General features: G+C 36.9%; 1 protein-coding gene across 17 annotated transcripts in view; it reads right to left on the bottom strand.

Annotated features, from left to right (window-relative positions):
* Positions 1-6,799: 6,799 nt before the first annotated feature.
* The window catches only part of ldb3.S (LIM domain binding 3 S homeolog), a 111,280-nt gene continuing 95,481 nt past the window's right edge, over positions 6,800-22,598 (bottom strand). For all 17 annotated transcript variants that reach the window (XM_041570356.1, XM_041570355.1, XM_041570360.1 and 14 more), the window contains 5 exons: positions 18,205-18,505; positions 17,774-17,954; positions 10,864-10,984; positions 8,847-8,962; positions 6,800-8,199 (listed from right to left, as the gene is read on the bottom strand). In XM_041570356.1, the coding sequence (XP_041426290.1) occupies positions 8,110-8,199; positions 8,847-8,962; positions 10,864-10,984; positions 17,774-17,954; positions 18,205-18,505 (809 nt within the window). In that variant the 3' untranslated portion in view covers positions 6,800-8,109. The remainder of the gene's footprint in view (positions 8,200-8,846; positions 8,963-10,863; positions 10,985-17,773; positions 17,955-18,204; positions 18,506-22,598) is intronic.

The raw sequence follows: 22,598 nt of genomic DNA, 5'->3' as shown, positions 1-22,598 counted from the left end.
GCCTATGGGGAAGGTCCCCATAGGCTTGCCTGTGATTTTTTGATCGAAGGATTTTCCTTCGATCGTTGGATTAAAATCCTTCGATCGAACGATCGCAGGATTTGCGCAAAATCGTTCGACTTCGATATTCGAAGTCGAACGATTTTAGTTCCCAGTCGAATATCGAGGGTTAATTAACCCTCGATATTCGACTATTGATGAATCGGCCCCTTAGACTCTGTTTGGCAGAACACCTGGTGGCCAATCAAAGTGAATTCGAAGTGAATTCGAAGTGAATTTTCGAATTCAAAAACGTTGAATTTCGAAGTAATTTTTGGGTACTTCAACCATCGAATAGGCCAAAATTCGATTTGAAAAAACTTCGAATATTAGACCATTCGAAAATCAAAGTACTGTCTCTTTAAAAAAACTTTGACTGCGACACTTTGCCACCTTTAACCTGCCGAATTGCTATGTTAGCCTATGGGGACCTCCTAGAACATATAGCCAGTATTTGGCTATATATTTGGCTATATTTGGCAGTTTTTAGAAGTCAAAGTTTTTTTGAAAATCGATTAGAAAGATTTCTATGATCAATCAAACTATTTGAATTTGATCAAAAACAGCTAAATTCACTCAAAAAAAAAACCGTGACTATTGAATTTCTACAATTCGATGGTCGAATTTAGAAGTTTTACCACTTCGAAATTCGACTCTTGGTAAATGTGCCCCTAGGTTTTCGTACAACCAAAACTTGCCTCCAAGCCTAAAATTCAAAAATAAGCACCTGCTTTGAGGCCACTGGGAGCAACATCAGAGGGGTTGGAGAGCAACATGTTGCTAACGAGCTACTGGTTGGGGATCACTAAGCTAGACTATGCAAGCTAATACACAATGATATTGAGGACAACTTAAAAAGTTGCTTAGAATAGGTTCAATCCATCTACTACTAATCAACATCAATTTTAACTTTTCATTTATTTCTTCATATCTGTCAAGATTCTTTTAAAGGGGTTGTTCACTTTCTAAACATTTTTTTTCCAATTCAGTTGTTTTTAGATTGTTCCTCAGAAATAAAGACTTTTTTCAGTTACTTCCCATTATTTAATTTTTACAGTTTTTCCAAAATCTAATTTTAAGGTTGAATGTCCGTCTGGTGTTTCAGTCTGGCAGCTCAGTAATTCAGGCGCAGACTCTAAACTGTTACAATTTTGCAACATTTAGTTGATACATTTCTCAGCAGCATCTCTGGAGTATTAGCAACTATTGTATCCATTCTAACAGCTGCCTGTAATGAAACCCAAAGGTTCTGCTCAGCAGTGACAGAGATAAGAAATGTATCAACTAAAAGTATCCATTTAGAACAGTTTACAGGGTCGGCGACTCCCCCTCCCAGAGCTGCTTCAGAAGGTGAAAAATGACACTTTACACTTATGTAGAGTATTTTACAATGGTTATGTAGAGTGTTTTACAATGTCGATTTTGTATGTAAAAAACAAATGTATTATTCAGACTAAAAATATAAATACATGTTAACAGTCACTATATTTAATTACATAACATGCTATATTGCATAAAGTATTTATGCCACCACAACATCTTTTGTAATGCTCAGCAGTGACAGAGATAAGAAATGTATCAACTAAAAGTATCCATTTAGAACAGTTTACAGGGTCGGCGACTCCCCCTCCCAGAGCTGCTTCAGAAGGTGAAAAATGACACTTTACACTTATGTAGAGTGTTTTACAATGGTTATGTAGAGTGTTTTACAATGTCGATTTTGTATGTAAAAAACAAATGTATTATTCAGACTAAAAATATAAATATATGTTAACAGTCACTATATTTAATTACATAACATGCTATATTGCATAAAGTATTTATGCCACCACAACATTTTTTGTTGTTTTTAATTTTTATTAAGTGTAAGCCTTTCTAAAGACAAATTTGCTACAGAATTTAAAAACTAAAACATGCATGATACAGTCATATAATGGCATGTTATGCTTGGAACCACTAATAATACAAAAGCAATATAAAAGCAAGAGCAGTTGTTGAAATAGGCAGTGTTTATATAAATAGGAAAGTTACATTTGCAGCACTCTTACTGCATACAATAAATAACCCCCAAGGGGTTCTGAAGCAGACCCTGTTAAAAAAACAGAAGGTTTGCTCCTGGATGGCAAGTACAAAATCTATCATTTCTGTTTTAGTGCCTGAATATATAGTTGGAACTGAAGGGGTGCTACATGATCAAGCTTTTCAGAATAGCCACACAGAAGTCAAGATCCCAAATCTGACAGCACCTTGAGACTGAAATCCCTTACTTTACAAACTGTAGCATTATCCAATTTTGCAGAAAAATTACATTTGTTGACAAGGTTGTGCAGCAGGTAGCATTTACTGGTCACCTGGTCAAAACATCTTATAGGTAGTTATGGTTATTGCACCTGAGCAAACATTGTTCCTTTTATAACATATAAGAAAACCTCCATCTCTGTTGTTGCTCTGGTGTTTATCAGAAGTCATGCATACAAAGAATTGGATTTAAAGGGATAATCAGTTAAGTATATTTTACTGTTTTACAAGCTGTACTAATTTGTTAATATCGAATCTCTATTATTTTTTATATCTTTTTTTGAAGGAAAATAATTTATAATATTAATAATAATAATAGTAAACATTAAAAAACAAGCAAAACTATTTTCTGTTTTCTAGACTGAAAACCCTATCAATAAAATGTAAGTTGTAGACCTTTAAAGGGTCATTTGAGAGAGGATAATAATAATAATAAATGCAACAAAAGTTATTGCAAAGTTACAGACTGCCGGTGCCCTGCTAAAGTATTAAATTAAGGAAAGAAGTCAGCCTAAAAACTAGAAGTCCCATACGTCCATTTATTTTTTCATCAGCAACATACATAGCCACACAACATTTCCAAACATTATTTGAAGTGTCTACAAATCTCTTAACTAAAGGATAAGATTTAAAATGATGGGTGTCAGATACTACTGAACTTTGGAAAGATAAGCTACAAAAAAAACTCAGAACTTGTTTCCCTACCCTTTTTTAGGTTCTTTTCATTCTTTTTTTTTTTTTGCTTATTGACCACAAAGCATATGTTTCTTCAGTTCAATAAGGTTAAGGAAACACTTCGCTATGTTCATTAGTAATGTGTTATTCAGAGCAAGCATGAGATTTCTGGGTAATTTATTCCATTAAACAAAACATATTATGGGTATTAAAAGGAACATACAAAAATGTGGGTAGATATAAAAAATATACAGACAAAATCATGGCTATGACATAGCCTGTACAAGAAAAAGTAAACCTTAACCTTTAGAATGCTGCCTCTTTAGATTCTTTCCACCTACATAACATGGCTTGTAGAAAATACTGCTTGGTAAATAAAGATCTAAAAGGATATTGTCATTGTTAATATGGTTGTAATATGCTCACACACACATACACACCAAAATAATAAATAAAATTAACAATTTCATACCTATCAAGATTTCCCAAGTATATGCTTACAGATAAATAACTAATCTAACATAACTTATCAAGCCAAACTGCTTTAAGGCACTGACGATAATATTAGCATTGTAACTAAACGTATTATAAATATAGGGGGTTATTTATTAAAGTCCGAACACCAAAAAATCAAAAAATTCACAGACCTGCCGAGGTTGTATATAAGTCAATGGGAGAGGTCCTTATTCTCTTAGGAAGTTTCTGTGGTCTGCTCTGGAATTAGCCCAACTTTTCAGACAAAAATCCAAAATATTGTGACTTTTCGGAAAAAAGTCAGAAAAAAAGAGTGATTCGGGAAAAAATCTGAGAAATTGGAAAATGCAGATTTTTGCTAGATTTTTTTGTGTTTGCCCTGATCGGATAAAATCGTGATTTTTTTATAATAAATAAAGTCAAACCGTGGATTCTAATTTGATTAAAAAAAAGTCAGATAGCTTTGGACTTTGATAAATAAGCCCCATAGTGTCAATATTAAAACATAAATATTTTTAATATTCTCAAAAATCATGCAGAAGCTTAAACAGAACTTTAAAAAGTTAGAAAAAGTGACTTATTGCTAGGCCTTAGTAGATATTGGCTTTTTTCGCAACATAAAAATGTCCTTCTTCTTAGGTTTTTTTTTTTAGGTTTCAGTTAACAAACTGTATAGAACATAAATAGGTGCATATTTTCACTGACAGATGCACAAGTTAGAGGTGCGCTGCCTAAGCTTCTCTGCTGTAAGAAGTTAGTTCTGCTACAGTTTAAACATCATAAGCTGCAATCTCCTAGCCTATGAAGTCATGAAATGCAAATATAAAAAAAACAGTCGAAAAACAAAATGAAGGCATGAAAAGTACTGCAGTGAAATAAAAATACACGTTTTTTCTCTCTTAGCACAACCCTACTTTGTATGACTTACAGAAATCTAATGATGGAAATATTGTTGATGTTTGCATGAAACATTTCAATTAAAATGCTATCAGTGTTAAGAACTATTTAAAAGTTAAATAACAGCAACAAATTCAAAAGGAAAATGTTAACAGTTAACATTGTCAGATTCTACATTATACTATTAGGTGTATTATGTGTGGGAATTATTCGTGCAGACCCAATTAAAAAGTTATAAATAATAATACATAGATTCGTGTTTTCAAGCAGTGGTATATTACAAACATGTTAGGAACTACTGTAAAATTCCCAGTGTAATTTAAAACATCTAGAATTTGGAATTTCTACCAAGGAAGAGAGGAGTGTATAGAATCAGTGAATAATGTAAATAGAATGCCTCTAAAGGAAACTATGTTTGCCCATTTTGATCTTAATGCTATTATTACATCATTCATTTGATACCCCCCCCCCCCATTTACTGCTTAGCTGATCTGCTAATTTTTACATTACCTAATTGATACCATACAGTTCTCTATGGCTAATGTCACGTTTTCTTTTTCAGTTAAAAAGTGCAATATTCACTGTGCATTGATGACTCAACCAGCATGAATTACATTTTAATCAGTGGCGCTGCTGCCTGGTAACTTAAAGTAACTTTTTAGTGCAGAGAGCACAATTGCAGGCCCCTGACCTAATTTTAGTTCAGTTTATAGCACTAACTAGCAGCTAAGTTTTAAATAAACCGATACTGTGGGATTTATCAAGCTATTTTCCATGCTGGAAAAAATAAAATAAAATTGAATAATATCTTAAGCACTTAAGTAAAGCACAAATACAAGGGGTACATAGAAATCCCTTTTCATCCTCAGCTAAATATACTTGTGAACTGAGGGCTTCCTTCACCCATGCCTAGGACCCATGATGCCTTGCCCCTCTACCGCCACTGCTGTTGGGTCTGCTGGATTGTCACCTAGTTAACAGTCTTAATTTGCTCCTTAGTCATTTGATAAAAGTATTATTGTAACAATGCCATGTGCATGGGCCGCAGAAGGATTTCTGAGAACATTTTAGTCAAACTGTCTCTGATTGTTGAGTCTGGAATGGGACAGCACAGGCTGAGATACTTTGGAGTATTAAAGGGACACTACAACTAAAATGGAATATTGTTGCAACATTATGGGGCCGATTCATCAAGCTCGAGTGAAGGATTCGAAGTAAAAAAACTTCGAATTTCGAAGTGTTTTTTGGGCTACTTCGACCATCGAATGGGCTAGTTCGACCTTCGACTACGACTACGACTTCGAATCAAAGGATTCGAAGTATAAATCATTCAACTATTCGACCATTCGATAGTCGAAGTACTGTCTCTTTAAAAAAAACTTCGACCCCCTAGTTCGGCAGATAAAAGCTACCGAAGTCAATGTTAGCCTATGGGGAAGGTCCCCATAGGCTTGCCTAAGTTTTTTTGATCGAAGGATATTCCTTCGATCGTTGGATTTAAATCCTTCGAATCGTTCGATTCGAAGGATTTTATCGCTCGATCGAAGGAATAATCCTTCGATCGTTCGATCGCAGAATTTGCGCTAAATCCTTCGACTTCGATATTCGAAGTCGAAGGATTTCAATTCCTAGTCGAATATCGAGGGTTAATTAACCCTCGATATTCGACCCTTGATGAATCGGCCCCTATATATATATATATATATATATATATATATATATGTGTGTGTAAATGATTTTATATATGTAAACATTTCATACTGACAAAATATAATGTATTGTTTTAACAGCGACCAGAAGCTAAGGAACATGCTATTTAGTCTGATCATAAAAAAAACATGTTCCCGATATCTGTCACAATCACTGCTATCTGGTTGTCATAAAACCTGAAAGTAGTTTGAATGTTGGTACAATTTATATTCTTATTATTTAAACACATACATTACTATTATATCCTCACTTTTTCTCCTCCAGACAAAATCTATTTATGGTAATTTTAGTAAACGTAATTTTAAAACTAACACACACACATACTGTAAAAATGTAGTCCCTTTGCATTGCTGTTTTCTTCAACAAATTTAAAAGAACAATTCACATTGTAAGTTCCAATACTGTAACATTAATGATGGCCATAACAGCTTAATAAATTAATATATCCAAAGAAACTTTGTGACAAAAAGGTTTGATCACTCCTCATTTCCTTGTGCATCAGGGTAGCAACAAAAGTATAAATTATCTTTAAAATCAATGTGAGGGGTATAAAAAAATATATGTAGTAGTGGCACATGCTCACTATAACACTGAGATTTGAGAGCTTCTTGTATGTACTTTGGGCCAGGCCCATGCTGATGTATACACTGTCCGATTCTCTCATTGCTCAGAGAGGTGCTAAGGAGGCATGACATAAACAGTGGAGCAGCACTTCCTTTTTTGGTGAAGATGCACTTAATTTATTTTAAAACATTATCCACTACGGCTCTAAAAATACCATATATCTGGTTGCTTGGCACTCTGATTATTTTTGTGCTAGACCCAGAGCTCTGCTTTCAGTCTCCAGGCTTCATTATAACTATTCCAGCAAATTCTTCTACAGAACTGGATTTAACACACTTTCTTCTGGCAGGGTGGATATGCTGAACAAAACATATATGAGCCATTATCAAAAGGGAATATATATATGTATTTTGCTAATATTTAATCAACATATCTTTGGGGCCCATTTACTTACAATCGAATTTCGTTTTTTTTTCCACAAATTTCCTATATTTCTAAAATGCTCTAACAATTTGACATTTATTAAGTGAAATAACCATGAAAGCCTTTAATGCCAAACATTGCCAAGTAAAAGCTGTCAAGGTACTATAGTGGGAGGTGCTCTGATCCTATTGAACAATTTTTAAACCAGAATTTTAGAGGTTTCCGAATTCAGCATTTTTTTTTTGTTCTTACTTTTTTAAATCGGAATAATTTTTTATGAGTTTATGAGTTTAGTCATGAGTTCAAAAACCTCTAAAACCACTAAAATCTGACCTTTAATAAATAAGCTTCCACGTGTACCATCGACATCACTTCACTGTCCAATATATACTATACTGTTTAGTCAGTGGAGATGTAAGGGTTACACCACTCTTTGAAGTAAATTTGGGCCTTCTATGATCATTTTGGAGTATGTAAAAATTAATTTCTCTTAACAAATCTTCTAATAGTTCTTATTTGTTTTGATCTAGAAAGGCTTCCACCCTTGTATTCAGGTGTTTATATAGTTGTTGATATACCTGGCAAGGTTTCAGCAAAATTTTCACTCACAGTAAAAACCTATAAAATGTTTATGATAAGCAAACACGTTTGTATGGTATCATTAACCAGGAAAGCACATTGTTTTTATGCACAGAGGGATAATAAATAAACACAGGGACAAAATGTTCTTGACTACAAAGTGGAACTAGGTGTTCCTGAACTGGGTTGCTACTATTCGTTATCCCTCTGTATGCAATGTCTTATTGCATGGTTAAAGTGATGCTCTTGCCTATTAACGTATAACATAGGCACTTTTCAAAATTACATTTGCAAATGTTCTTTTTATATGCTCTTTATATAAATACAAGTATATCATCAAGTTGCACTTTAGATGTCATAAGGTACACAATACTCATTTAGGTGGAACAATAATTGTTGTGCTGCTTTGATGTTCAATTGATCCTTAGCTTCATTGCTGCCATTCATTCTTTAAACATTGATGGCATGAGCATGTTTCTTGCAGAGGGGCTTATCCTTCTTGGAGTAAAATGGTTGTCCTTCCAAATTCACATGACAAACCTGGAACGCAAGTAGAAATAACTTATATATTTTCATATGAAGAGGGGGCATTTGCCCTTTTCCCCAGCTCAAGGTTTGGTTTCATTTTAGGATTTGGAAATAGCTGCTAAGACAAACTTCTGAGCTGTGTTTGTCTATTAATACATACACTATAATTTTATGTAAACAATCACATTGCCAATACCCTCATAAAATTATTTGCACAAGGTATAATGTGACATCAAAAATCCTGTTGTGTAATCAACAGTTAAAGAATGGGATATGTGCCCATTTTGGTCATAAAGATAATGGGCCAAATTGTCCTTTAATTTTACGATCTAGTCTTTTGCCAGTTGGTCAGATAACTAAATCACTGCAGGTCAATAACAAACTTTTTGGCTTTAGAATATACACGCTTGTCAACAAAATGATACGATTAAATGATTTTCAATCCAGTGCAGGTTGTTTCATGCAGAATTGGACCACTACCACTACCTACCAAACTTGCCCTCATAACACAGGAGATCCAGTGGAGACTGTTAAACTGTACCACTGACACATTATTTTACTGTGTTTGCTAAGGAAAGCACATTTAATACAGCTTGTGCTGGATGAATAGTATATTTTGTATAGTGATGATGCATTATTATAATGTTAAGATTACTTACTGCACAAATGAAGCAGGTATCATGCCATGTATGACCAAGAGCTTCAATGAACTTATCTCCTGCCTCCACTGGGAAATCACATCCATGGCATTTTGTGCTAAACAGAGCAATATAATCTGGAATCAAACAAAAATACTATATTAAAAAATTGAAATGTATTTAATTCTGTATCAAGGCACCCATAATCCCTAGGCAACTTGATCACTTATCATGGCTTATCATTGAGCACCATACACTGGACTCAACAGGCAAAAGGAGACTCTGATACCAATGATGTCAAATATCATGTTACAGTATTAATGGTGTGTTTGATATTCATCAATGACTACAGTTTAGAAATCAATATTAGTGTTTGGTCTTTCCCAAGCAACTATTTTTGATAATTTAGATCATTCTGTCACCCAAGGCAGAAGAACCTGGCCACCCCTGAATCTAGTCATAACCCAACCACAGCCCTGAACCGTGTTCTGAGATTTACTAACTTGGAAACATTACTTGCTGCACTAGCAAGTAGGAAATTGGGCTGTGACAAGCCACTATTTGAGTTGAGGTTCTAGAGACTTATTGGGTGCTGGTACATTAGTCTCTAGTAATAAATCTTTGCTACTGTGGTGACAAATCTCCTGTAAATTCCTTCCCACTGACAATAATATATATAATAATCTCTGGTGGTAAAGCATATGTAGTGCTTAATTTTTCTGAAGTCACTGAAGTTGCCTCACAAAGATTTATTACGCCTAACTAATCCCTTCCTGTGACAGTACCCTTATTTGGTGCTAAAGCAGCACATGAAAATTGCCTTTTTAACCAGAGCCTAAACTTTATATAATCTAATAAGGTAAGGAATTTCTCAAGGGTCTAACCTCCATATGTAATAAAATACACAATTTGCCCAAGAGTCGTAGGTCATAGGAACCAATAAGATGTTTGTTTTTAAACAGATGATCAGTAAATGCTATCTGCTGACTGTTTGCTATATGGGTTGCAGCACAAAAGCAAAAATAAGCTATCAGGACAAAGGTTTGGAACAAATATGCAACATAGGAGCCTTTTTTTCTATGAAGAACAGTTATAGCATAGTGGAAGGAGACTCTTCAACAACACGGACAATTTATCTGCTATTGCAGAGATGAAATGCCTTAACCTCAATGTAATTTTGCCTTTCTATTGACTGCAAAGTATATTGGTGAAATTTTGTGGTTTTGCAAATTTTATGGCAAACTGGTTTGTCGTTTTGGGGACTTTAAGCTAAGAAGGTCATAGGTTGGTGCTTGGTTGCATAGATAATTTTATTTGGACATTTTCCTTTGGTGTTTAATCACAGAAGAATACTGGCATGGGCCTTTGCCTTAAACACTGAATTTAAACCACCATAATGATTGCATGACAATATTTTACTCTTAGGGGCACATTTACTAAGCTCGAGTGAAGGATTAAAATTAAAAAATTCTTTTTGGGTATTTCGACCATTGAATAGGCTACTTCGACCTTCGACTACGACTTTGAATGAAAGATTCGAACTAAAAATCGTTCGACTTTTCGACCATTCGATAGTCAAAGTACTGTCTCTTTAAAAAAAACTTTGACTACCTACTTCGCCACTTTAAACCTACCGAGCATCAATGTTAGCCTATGGGGACCTTCCCCATAAGGTCTGTAAGCTTTTTTTGATCGAAGGAAAATCCTTAATTAATTAACCCTTGATATTCGACACTTAGTAAATGTGCCCACTAATGTTTTGTCTTTGTTTTGCAACTCTATTTAAAACAAAAAATACTTAATTTCCAAAGGGAAAACTGTGCTATTATACTTTCACAATCAATTAAATATAACTGGCATGTTAGAGATATATACAAAAATAGAATTGCAAAGTACAAATAATATGTTCCTTGGATAGTACGTATAAACAATGTCTGATATTTGAGAGAGTGAAAGTGATTTGGCAGCAATATACAGATGTAATATTTTCATACACATATCCATAATTTAAGTGTTTTACGAGAAGCTGATGGAATACCTTTTTCACAGTATGGTTCTCCATCCTCCATATGGAAAAGGCTATTACCAAATGGCTTTCTACATGCTGCACAGACAAAGCAAGTGGTGTGCCAAGTCTGTCTTAGGGCATGCATCACTTCCTGGGAAAAAAAAAACAAACCACAAGCTTAGTACAGTACTACACACAGGGAAACAATTAGGAGAAAACTTCACTAACACCTGGGTGTGCAGTGGGGTCGTATGAGCCAGAACTGAGACACCAGTACTGTATGTCACATGAAATACTTCTCACCAGATGCCCAGAGTGCCAGTGTAAAGCAATGTATTTGAAGACATTGAATATTTTTCTCTCTCAAACACCGTCTTTCTTAAATTCTGCACAAAACTAGTTAATGTAGTGGTAAATGTGTTTGTGTGTTCTAATCTGCTTCCAAGTTCTGAGGCCTGCAAAGAGAAGCTGCATTACTTTAATGTTGGTGATTACGTTTTAATCTAAACCACATTTGCTTCCCAAAGATTAGAAAGTAGTATGCTACTTTTTAGCAAGAGGAGACTATCTTTTTAAGGGTTAATACTTTCTGCTTTTAGCATAAATCTTCCTCTTTCCTGGCACATACTATAGAATGTAGTATATCAAACTTTTCATGTTCTTTTAGTAGCTTGCTTGCCAAGGAAAGACGCCTGGGACAAATACGTGACTAAGAAGTGTTTATGTTCGCTGCTTGTATCCCCAAAATGCTTAGCAAAATTTTGAGACATAATTAGTTCCTGTGATCCTGGAAGTGGGTCCAAAGATAAGGATGGTTTCAGACATACCTTGTATATTTTACAGATATAAACAAAGGTAATTCTTATTCAAATCTTATTTATTGACTGAACAAGTTTGTGCATTATTAAGCAGAGCTGGGGTGGAAGAGGTAGATAATAATAGTGCAGGATGAAACTCCTAGAACCCACGGACAGCAGGATCTTTGCTGGAGGTTTAGGGTAGGACTACATGGGCGTTTTTGGGGTGATCCGACGTGCTGCGCAAAAACGCAGATGTCAAGCAGGATGCAACAGAAATAAGGTAAGTAATAGCATTGTCGGAAGGTGTTGCACCATCTGCATCCGACAGTCGTGTTGCGTCGGATCAATGCTGCAACTTCATCTGACATTTGTATATCTTACCTTATTTCCGTTGCATCCGAATGCCTGTGTTTTTGCGCAGCGCATCGAAAACACCCATGTAGTCCTACCCATAGGGAATTTAACAACAGCAGCTAAGGGGTTATTAATCATTAAAGGTGTTGTTTACCTTCGAGTTAACTTCTAGTACGATGTAGAGAATGATATTCTGACATAATTTGTAATTGGCTTTAATTTCTTATTACTTTTCATGTTCTTTTAGTAGCTTGCTTGCCAAGGAAAGACGCCTGGGACAAATACGTGACTAAGAAGTGTTTATGTTCGCTGCTTGTATCCCCAAAATGCTTAGCAAAATTTTGAGACATAATTAGTTCCTGTGATCCTGGAAGTGGGTCCAAAGATAAGGATGGTTTCAGACATACCTTGTATATTTTACAGATATAAACAAAGGTAATTCTTATTCAAATCTTATTTATTGACTGAACAAGTTTGTGCATTATTAAGCAGAGCTGGGGTGGAAGAGGTAGATAATAATAGTACAGGATGAAACTCCTAGAACCCACGGACAGCAGGATCTTTGCTGGAGGTTTAGGGTAGGACTACATGGGCGTTTTTGGGGTGATCCGACGTGCTGCGCAAAAACGCAGATGTCAGGTCGGATGCAACAGAAATAAGGTAAGTAATAGCATTGTCGGAAGGTGTTGCACCATCTGCATCCGACAGTCGTGTTGCGTCGGATCAATGTTGCAACTTCATCTGACATTTGTATATCTTACCTTATTTCCGTTGCATCCGAATGCCTGTGTTTTTGCGCAGCGCATCGAAAACATGTAGTCCTACCCATAGGGAATTTAACAACATCAGCTAAGGGGTTATTAATCATTAAAGGTGTTGTATACCTTCGAGTTAACTTCTAGTACGATGTAGAGAATGATATTCTGACATAATTTGTAATTGGCTTTAATTTCTTATTACTTTTTTTTATTAAAGGGGAACTCCACAAAAACACAACTTTCGCTTTTTGAGCAGTAAACATAATTTCAAGCAACTTTGCAATATGCATCAGTTAAAAAATATGCAGACCATTCTAACAGTTCCCTAAGCCTAGCCCCCTGCTCTTCTGATCTTTCTGACTACTTTGCTGAGCTGGCTGACTACAGTTACTTTGTATCAGCAGCCAGCTGTCCTCAACCTGCATCCTCCAAACCCCACAATTCCCTGCACACATGATTTCAATAAGGAACAGGACATCATAGTGCAATGCATTGTGGGTTATGTAATTCCTGCATGCTGTCTGTAAGCTGTGGAGTAGTTGTTACAATTTGTAATATCAGTGTTTTAGTCCCTCCTTCCCAGCCAGGATTTCAAATGATGCAGAAAGAGAAGAACTGTTAACCATCTGAATTGCAGCATAGAAAATGGAATTTATTCATACATTTTAAAGAAACAGGTAACTGTGATGGGTATATTAGGGGTTTCTGTGTTATGTCGTCCTCTTTATCAAATTTTGGTTTGGAAGCTTTAATTATGGTTCTTGAGTTATTTATCTTTTTATTCAGCATCTCTCCAGTTTGCAATTTCAGTAGTCTAGTTACTAGGGTCCAAATTATCCTAGCAACCATGCCTTGATTTGATTAAGAGGCTGGAATATGAATAGGAGATGGCCTGTATAGAAAGATAAGTAATAAAGCAGCAATAACGATACATTTGTAGCTTTATAGAGCATTTGTTTTTTAGATGGGGTCAGTGACAGTGGAGTAAGAAAAAGTTAATTAGAATTAATCATTCTATAACATACAAAAAGTTAAGTTAAAGTCCTATTTTGTGTTAATTATGGACAGCCTGTGACGTGGGAAGGATAATGCCACGCCACAACAGTTTCCTATAAGTTGTTCAGCTGTTTCAATAATTATCAACCAATTTAAACAACCATTACTCAGTTGCCAGCAGTGACTTCCAACTAGACTGAAAATGTTGCATGTTTGGAAAGGTATCACTTGAAGAATAAGGCACCCCCCTTCCCAATTCTATTTCCTTCACCCTTGGCTGATCAGCCCTTGTGTTGCCATGTAATGTAATTTAGGGAGTTTTTGTTGCCTACTGTCATGATAAAAAAAAAGTGCATGAGTTATTGCTTTCCTAAAACAAAGTTAAAAACACAAGTTACTGTAGTGGCTACAATTATACACCTTTATGGCAGATGGAGCAGCAGGTAAAAGCTGCGAAACTATCCAAAATATACCACAACCTTGTCTGGGGTTGTTTTCTTTGGAAAAAAGGCAATTGCTACAGGACATAATTACAATTTACAAGTACATTAGAGGACATTATAGACAAATAACAGGTGCCCTTTTTACCCATAAAGTGGATCACCGTACCAGAGGCCATCCCTTCAGACTAGAGGAAAATAACTTTCATTTGAAGCAATACAGGTGGTTCTTCACAGTGAGGACAGAGAGGTTGTGGAATGCACTGCCGTGTGATGTTGTGATGGCTGATTCAGTTAATGCCTTTAAGAATGGCTTGGATGATTTCTTGGATAGACATAATATCAAAGGCTATTGTGATACTAAGCTCTATAGTTAGTATAGATATGGGTATATATAATTTATGTGAAAGTATGGAGGGGTGTGTGTATGGATGCTGGGTTTTTATTTTGAGGTGTTGAACTTGATGGACTTTGTCTTTTTTCAACCCGATTTAACTATGTAACTATGCCTGGCTGAAGTTCTATGATTCATTTTATAACTGGGAGTCCATACACCTGATTTCCGTATATCTTTGGAAATAGCCAGAGGGACATGGCCCGGTTCCAAAGGCACTCAGCACACAAAAAATTTATATCAAAAATATATATGCCCCAAGGCTTGTTTTCAGTAAAAAGATTATTTATTAGTATTTACAATTTAAAAAGTTTTTGATACATACTGACCCCACATGGCCCACCTTACGTGTTTCGTACCCTCCGGCACTTAGTCACGGAGGGTACGAAACGCGTTAGGTGGGCCATGTGGCATATGCCTTAAGGTAACTATACTGATATTAGCATTGGCACATTTTTCCTTGGCAAGCTTATTCTAGAAAAACAATTACAGAATTCTGCATTTTCTTGACTTATAAAATAAAATGAAACCTATTTTTAAGTCCCAATCATGCACAGATTACAACTTAAACAACCACTGCCAAAAAGGAGTCAGCAACAGGTATAGTAAGTATTTTTTTTGTGCAGAGCAGAAGCAACAGGTATAGTAAGTATTTTTTTTGTGCAGAGCAGAACTAATGTATATCATGTAAAGGGGCAGTATACCCCTTTTACAACATGAGTTCAATGTATAGGGTTTAGGTTGATCATATTGTTTTACTATTGTCTTAATCACAAAAATATTTTTTGTTGTTGTTATTAGTTATTGAATTAAACAAGGCAGATAGGAGAATTTCCATTTTTGGTCCTTGCAAGGTAATTTGATTATTATTACACACTCCTCTCCTTTTACCTTCTGTTGTGACAGTTTTTTTTGTTAGCAGTCCATTACACTCCAAACATGGGCTATCTTTAGTTATCCAATTTATTTAACTCACATTGAAAAGGGGTATACTGCCCTTTTAAATTATGCAGTTGATAATGTATCCAATTGTTTTATTTCCTTATACATAATTCCATTTTTATTGCATAAACATTACACCAGCCTGATGTTACCCAAGTGTCATGGAAGTTGCATAATGTGGCCCTCTGCATACCAGCCTATCTAATCTTAGAGATAAAATGGGCACTTCCAAGAAATTGCTTCTCTATGCTCATCATTCCCGGAGTAAAGCTGTGAATAAAGCAAGATAAAGTCTAGCAGTTTTTTTTGTTGTTCTGCCAGATTTGTTCTAATCTAACCAGTCTGGTGCACTGCGACCTTGTAATGCTGGGTCTATTCACAGCTTTGGAGTGTTATCTGGGCATTAAGTCTAAAGTATATAACTTACCATGTGACAAAGATCCTTCACAGAAACCCTGCAAACAATATTGCAGCTCTTTGTATTCAAGTTCACTGATAATGTTTAAAGACAATATTGCATTTTTTTTATACTTAAGATGGCCATAGACGTGCAGATTTTATACCTTACAAGACATACGATTGTTCTTTTCAGTCTGCCAATCTACAACTAACTATTCAGATTAAATAAATAGGAAAAATAACAAATCAGATGGTATTCTGACAGACACCAATACTTTTTTTGTTTAGAAAAAAAAGTATAAGTGCAGTTCAGTAAAATATAGACACTCTAATCCTGTGTGAAGAAGCAGTGTGTATTTTCACAGTCATGTTATTTTCTCGGTCATGTTTTTATCCCTGCACCGTGGCAAAATCTGGATCTCCCCTGTGGAATTTTTTTTAAAGTAATTTATATGAAGATCAGCTCCTATTTGTGTGTGTGTTTTGGTTTGTATGTTTTTTGTAGGCAAAGAGGCCTAGTTTATAGTTTTTGTTTAACATCTAATAACCATTTACATACAAATATATTGAATGTTATGCCTTATTCAAACAAGTCTTAACCTGTACATTGCTTTATTTTTAACTTCTGTTTATTACTTGATTGTGCAGAGATTTGAAGCCAAACACAGCATCAAAGGGAAAGAGGAAACAAGTTTCATCCCTTATTGTACAACACATTCCAAACAATTACATATCAAAAGAGACTAAAAGATTTATTACTTAGTCAAGATAATATCCTGGGGCAGTTTCTCTTGCTTCCCTTAAAGGGTTTGTAAACCCATATTTCAAATTTTTCAAAATGAAAATTTTTTAATTCTACGCAACATTCCAATATACTGTACATGAATTACACATTTAGGGATTTGACATAATGCTGCAGTAGTCAGCTCATGCATAGTTCAGTCATTCTCCTTCTTTACAGATCTGTTAAAGGAGCAGCATTCCCCTTTTCAACATGGGATCAACGAAAAGGCCTTGTGTTTAGCAGTACATTTTGACTGATATTCTAATCATTAATCAACTCCTTGGCTTTTGTTATTTATTGAGCTAGACAGGGCAAACATGCAAATTTAAGCAACCCAGATGAAAATAATTTTAAAATAGAAGGTTGAAAAACATGGGAAAGGTAAAAGACAAATGGGTAGAGAGAAAGCAGGCAGAAAAAAGAAAATATCAAGAGTAAAGTGGGGAAACAATGAAGAAGAAAGGAGATGGAAATATGCAATGATTAAGGATATTAGGATACAACAGTGATCCATTAAATCAGTGGCTCTTGAGCAACATGTTGCCCTCTGGCCCCTTGGATGTTGCTTCCAGTAGCCTCAGAGCAGGTGCATATTTTTAAATTCCTGTCTTGAAGGCATGCTTTATTTGCATGAAGAACACATGTAAGTCCACATAGCAGCTACCAATTGCCTATCACATCCTATTTGTTGCACCAGAAGGGACTTATTGAATGATTATGTTGTTCTTGCTCATGGATAAAAAAAGGTTGGAGACCCCTGGGATACGGGCACAATGGAGAAAGTTACAAGAATAAAAGGAGTTAAAAAAATAGATAGCATAAAAAAGATAGACAGTGAGCTGTGCATATAATTGTAGTTGCAGGCCCATGTCCTGGGTATCCTCAAAACCTAATAATAGACATAAGGTGTGATAATTAAGCAGTTTGATCTTATGATAGTAGCTTGAATTTTTTGTTGCTGAATGATTTATTATTTTGCACTAGTTTTGTGGGCAGAAATTTTGATTTTGTTGTGTTGCCAACAAGGCAGGTAGATTTAAGCAAATTTGTTCGGAATGACAAACTGTACTTACCCCCATAATTTTTGTGTTGCAACGGGCACAAGTTGGAGCAAAGAACTGCTCATAGCAGCGTTCACAGTACACACCATTCTGTTCTTCCACAAAGCTCACATCAGCCAGAGATGTCTTACAGTGAGCACAGTTAAACTCCTCAGGATGCCATGACCGACCCATGGCTACCAGGAAAGGCCCTCTGTAGGAGTCACACAAAAAGTTCAAATATTAGTACAGCTATCCAAAAACTTTGAAGTTTAAGTTGCCTTGAAAAAAGTCAACTAATACATATGAATCTTATTTTCTAGAAAATGATGTAGATTTATATATTTTAATGCCTTTACAAATAAATTATCAAGTCTCACTGAACTACTGTTCAAGTAGCGCTATTAATAGTTTTTGACATCTTTGTTTTTCTATATTTATTTCACTTGTTTGTGTTTTCTTACCTAATTATGCTGTTGCAATTGCCACACAGTGGAGTTCTGCTGCTTGCTGGGAATCTTTCAGCACGTTGGATTAAACCCCTGGGAACCTGTGGCTGACTGACAGGCTGAGGTGTGTAGCTGGGAGTAGGTGGAAGTGGGGCAGCTTTTGGCAAGATCTGCTTAGTGACAGTGGTTGTGGATTTGCTTGGTGCAAATTTCTGAGAAAAGGTATCATCAGTCACCCAGGGAGGTCTGTTAGATGGTTCTTGTGCAGGCAGTGCATACATTTGGGCTGGTGGCTGAAGTGGACTTGGAGCGGGAGCTATGAGAAGACGAGTATATTCAAGTTAGGAAACAGAAGGAAATGGTTTGAGCTGAAAACATGTTTTCATATGCAAACAATTAATGCATTTAGATGAAATCACCAACCTAATATTTTCTTCAGCATAGGAATTCCCTTATGTAATTATAAAAAATATCATAAAACAAGTCATATCACTGTAATTTTAATGTTACTTTAATTATTCATCATGCAATCTCGACAGCTAGCAGTAGCAAGTCTCCTTCAGTAACTAATGATTTAGTGATCACTGTTGACCAGAAAAATATTAGACACTGCCCTGGGTAGCTGCCGTCATCTTAGGCTGGGTTAGGAATAGGCCATAAGCAATGTAAGAGCAGTATCCTCGCATTGAATATTTATCTGACTTCTCATGTGATTTGCAGATCCAAATGATCCCTCTGTACAACAACTACATATCAATTGCAGGACTTGTTTTAAAGGGGATGTAAAATCATCCCATTTAGTTAAGGGATTCTGACCGAATCACTAAAAACAAGGACATTTCCAATATACATGCATTATTTTTTTCTAACAGCTGTAAAGATAAATGATCCAGTGTCTTCAGCTATAACAGGCAACCTCAACAAGCCCAACCTGAGTTGCTCAAGAAACATAGGCAATCGCTGGTTCTCTGAGTGCTGCTGAAGCCTGTTGGATCAAATACTTCACAGATAGCTATGAGTATACTTGCAGAAGTGAAGCACCAGCTGACTGAGGCTGCCTGCTAAAGCTGAAGACACCAGATCGTTTATCTTTACACCAGTAAAAAAAAAATAATGCATGTATGTTGGCAACTTCCTGGTTTTTAGGGATTCTATTAGAATCCATTAACTTTCTGGAATGACTTTAAATCACTTTGAATTCTTTAAAGATGTTTCTAACTACTCATTTATTTGGTGCAACTCACAATTATTTCTTTCTTTAATAGTAATACAGTAAGTATGACAGTATATGGTAATATGTATGGCCAACCAAATTTTGCACTACTTATCTCCCCTTAAGCATATTGTATTAAATAGCTATATATATATATATAGTACTTGAAAAAAAGACCACACTCACAGGACTTTCGCAAGAAAATAAGCCCCCATGGGCTGTGACATTTATTCCTCAACGTTTCGGCTAGTACACTCTAGCCGTCCTCAGGAGGTAAAACATAACACACAGTGAGGTCCTAAATAACATACAAAGATTGGCGCCAAAATTAGTGTCATGACATCATCAAGGTGCGCCCCCCAGCGTGGGGAGATAAACAAATACACCACGTGTATAGTGAGCAAGAAAATTAAAACCATCAGGGCAGATCGTATCCATAGTGATCGTGCGTAGTGCGATCGTTCCTTAGTGCCACACAACGAGTAAATACTTCGTTCTGTGAGAGGTGTATTAAGCCTATTAGTGGCGTGAGTGACAATAGGCAAATGTAGTACTTACCCCTGGTAGACGATCGCAAACCCCTTGCGTTCCAACCTTGTCACTGTGTGCCTATCAAGGCATCCCCATCGCTATAGAGGCTGGTGGCAAACCTGTAGTCTCAATGCGTGCCAAAACCCCGCTGTCATTCCGCTTCCGGAGCGCATCAAAACCCCTCTCCTGCTGCGGGAGCTTAGGCCCCTCCTCCTCTCACCTGATAGGAGGAGGACTCACACACCCTCCAAACTCCTCTGATCAGGGAACCAGTCACTCGTGTACTCTAGTGCCAAACCCCAACCAATCGTTAGGGCATGGAGCTCTGAGCCACATTTGTGTGTGTTGAGTGCCAGTGCATTAACCCTCTAGTGCCTTCACAGTATTCAGGAGTTGGGTGAGATCAATTGCCAGTGCTCAAACCATCAACAGTAAAGTTGCCTGCATTCATAACGGGGTATAGATCCAGCTGGGGTTGGTCATTACCTTTAGCCATCACAGGGTCACCAGCTAAGCGAAGGGACATGCTAGCCAAGGCAAAATAGTGGAAGGGGTCGCTACTTGTGGTAAAGAATTTGTCATCTGGGAGCGGGTCGAAGAACACGTGGTTAGATAGACCCCTTAAAAAGGGCTGCTTCAAGTGTGCAGGGTGCCTAACCTGTGGAGGCATGACACAGGGTACAGCTTTCAAGCACCTTCGAACGGGTGCTAATTTCACCATCCGGCATAGGGTTACTTGTACCACGGATCATGTTGTGTACTTGGCATGGTGTCCGTGTGGACTGTATTATGTGGGAAAGGCTTCCACCTCCTACAGGGAAAGGATGAACAATCACCGTAGTGCCATTAGATTGGCATTAAATACTGGCAAAGCCATTGGCTACAGTGTCTCCATTCTCTCCGCCAGTTTAGACACATGATCATTGATCATGTCCCTGCCCTCCAAAGGGGAGGTAATAGGGGGCTACTATTGATCCAGAAAGAGTCGATGTGGATATACAAACTAGACACTCTGGCCCCTATGGGACTCAATGAGACCTTACCGATGTCTCCTTTCTATTAAACGAGTCTGGTGAACTTTATCGGAGGTTGGGTTACTTACCTGGTTTTTCGAGACAATTTTTATGACCAATTGGGTCGTATCGAATGATCTGGACTCTGGATTTTTGTCTTTTCTCAATTTTTTTGTTTTTTTGCTCTAGAACTCTAAGAATGTTGCTGATGAATTATATAGTCACTTAATAACATACATGTATAGACGATACGGTGACTTTGACACTATTTACCAGTTATATATCTGTGCTCTTCTACTCCTTAGGATTCTCCTCCCTTGGGATGACGTGAGCGACCCCTTCCACTATTTTGCCTTGGCTAGCATGTCCCTTCGCTTAGCTGGTGACCCTGTGACGGCTAAAGGTAATGACCAACCCCAGCTGGATCTATACCCCGTTATGAATGCAGGCAACTTTACTGTTGATGGTTTGAGCACTGGCAATTGATCTCACCCAACTCCTGAATACTGTGAAGGCACTAGAGGGTTAATGCACTGGCACTCAACACACACAAATGTGGCTCAGAGCTCCATGCCCTAACGATTGGTTGGGGTTTGGCACTAGAGTACACGAGTGACTGGTTCCCTGATCAGAGGAGTTTGGAGGGTGTGTGAGTCCTCCTCCTATCAGGTGAGAGGAGGAGGGGCCTAAGCTCCCGCAGCAGGAGAGGGGTTTTGATGCGCTCCGGAAGCGGAATGACAGCGGGGTTTTGGCACGCATTGAGACTTCAGGTTTGCCACCAGCCTCTATAGCGATGGGGATGCCTTGATAGGCACACAGTGACAAGGTTGGAACGCAAGGGGTTTGCGATCGTCTACCAGGGGTAAGTACTACATTTGCCTATTGTCACTCACGCCACTAATAGGCTTAATACACCTCTCACAAAACGAAGTATTTACTCGTTGTGTGGCACTAAGGAACGATCGCACTACGCACGATCACTATGGATACGATCTGCCCTGATGGTTTTAATTTTCTTGCTCACTATACACGTGGTGTATTTGTTTATCTCCCCACGCTGGGGGGAGCACCTTGATGACGTCATGACACTAATTTTGGCGCCAATCTTTGTATGTTATTTAGGACCTCACTGTGTGTTATGTTTTACCTCCTGAGGACGGCTAGAGTGTACTAGCCGAAACGTTGAGGAATAAATGTCACAGTCCATGGGGGCTTATTTTCTTGCGAAAGTCCTGTGAGTGCGGTCTTTTTTTCAAGTACTGTATGCAATTTCGTTACCAGCACCTAGGCGAGTACCTACCTTATTGTGGAGTGCACCACTGCGGATCTGTGTATATATATATATATATATATATATATATATATATATATATATATATATATATATATATATATATATATATATATATATATATAACCTTTCTCCAATATACCTTAATTAAAAAATGTCTACTGTTTTTATAAGAAACCTGACTGTTTAAAGTTAATTAAAAATGGGATTTTGTTTTTGCCTGTACATCCTCTTTAATGTTTCCAACTCTAGCTGCAGGGACAAAGATCATGGAGCCAGATTTAATCAGATAAGCTGGGATTCTATTAGTAGGATTGTTTAGCTGCAGCTACTGGTTCTGGAGAGTTGGAGAATGTTTGTA

The sequence above is a fragment of the Xenopus laevis genome, chromosome 7S (genome assembly GCF_017654675.1).
Source record: "Xenopus laevis strain J_2021 chromosome 7S, Xenopus_laevis_v10.1, whole genome shotgun sequence".
Taxonomy (NCBI): domain Eukaryota; kingdom Metazoa; phylum Chordata; class Amphibia; order Anura; family Pipidae; genus Xenopus; species Xenopus laevis.
The sequence above is the reverse complement of the archived record's forward strand: the minus strand, read 5'-3'. Positions and strand labels throughout refer to the sequence as shown.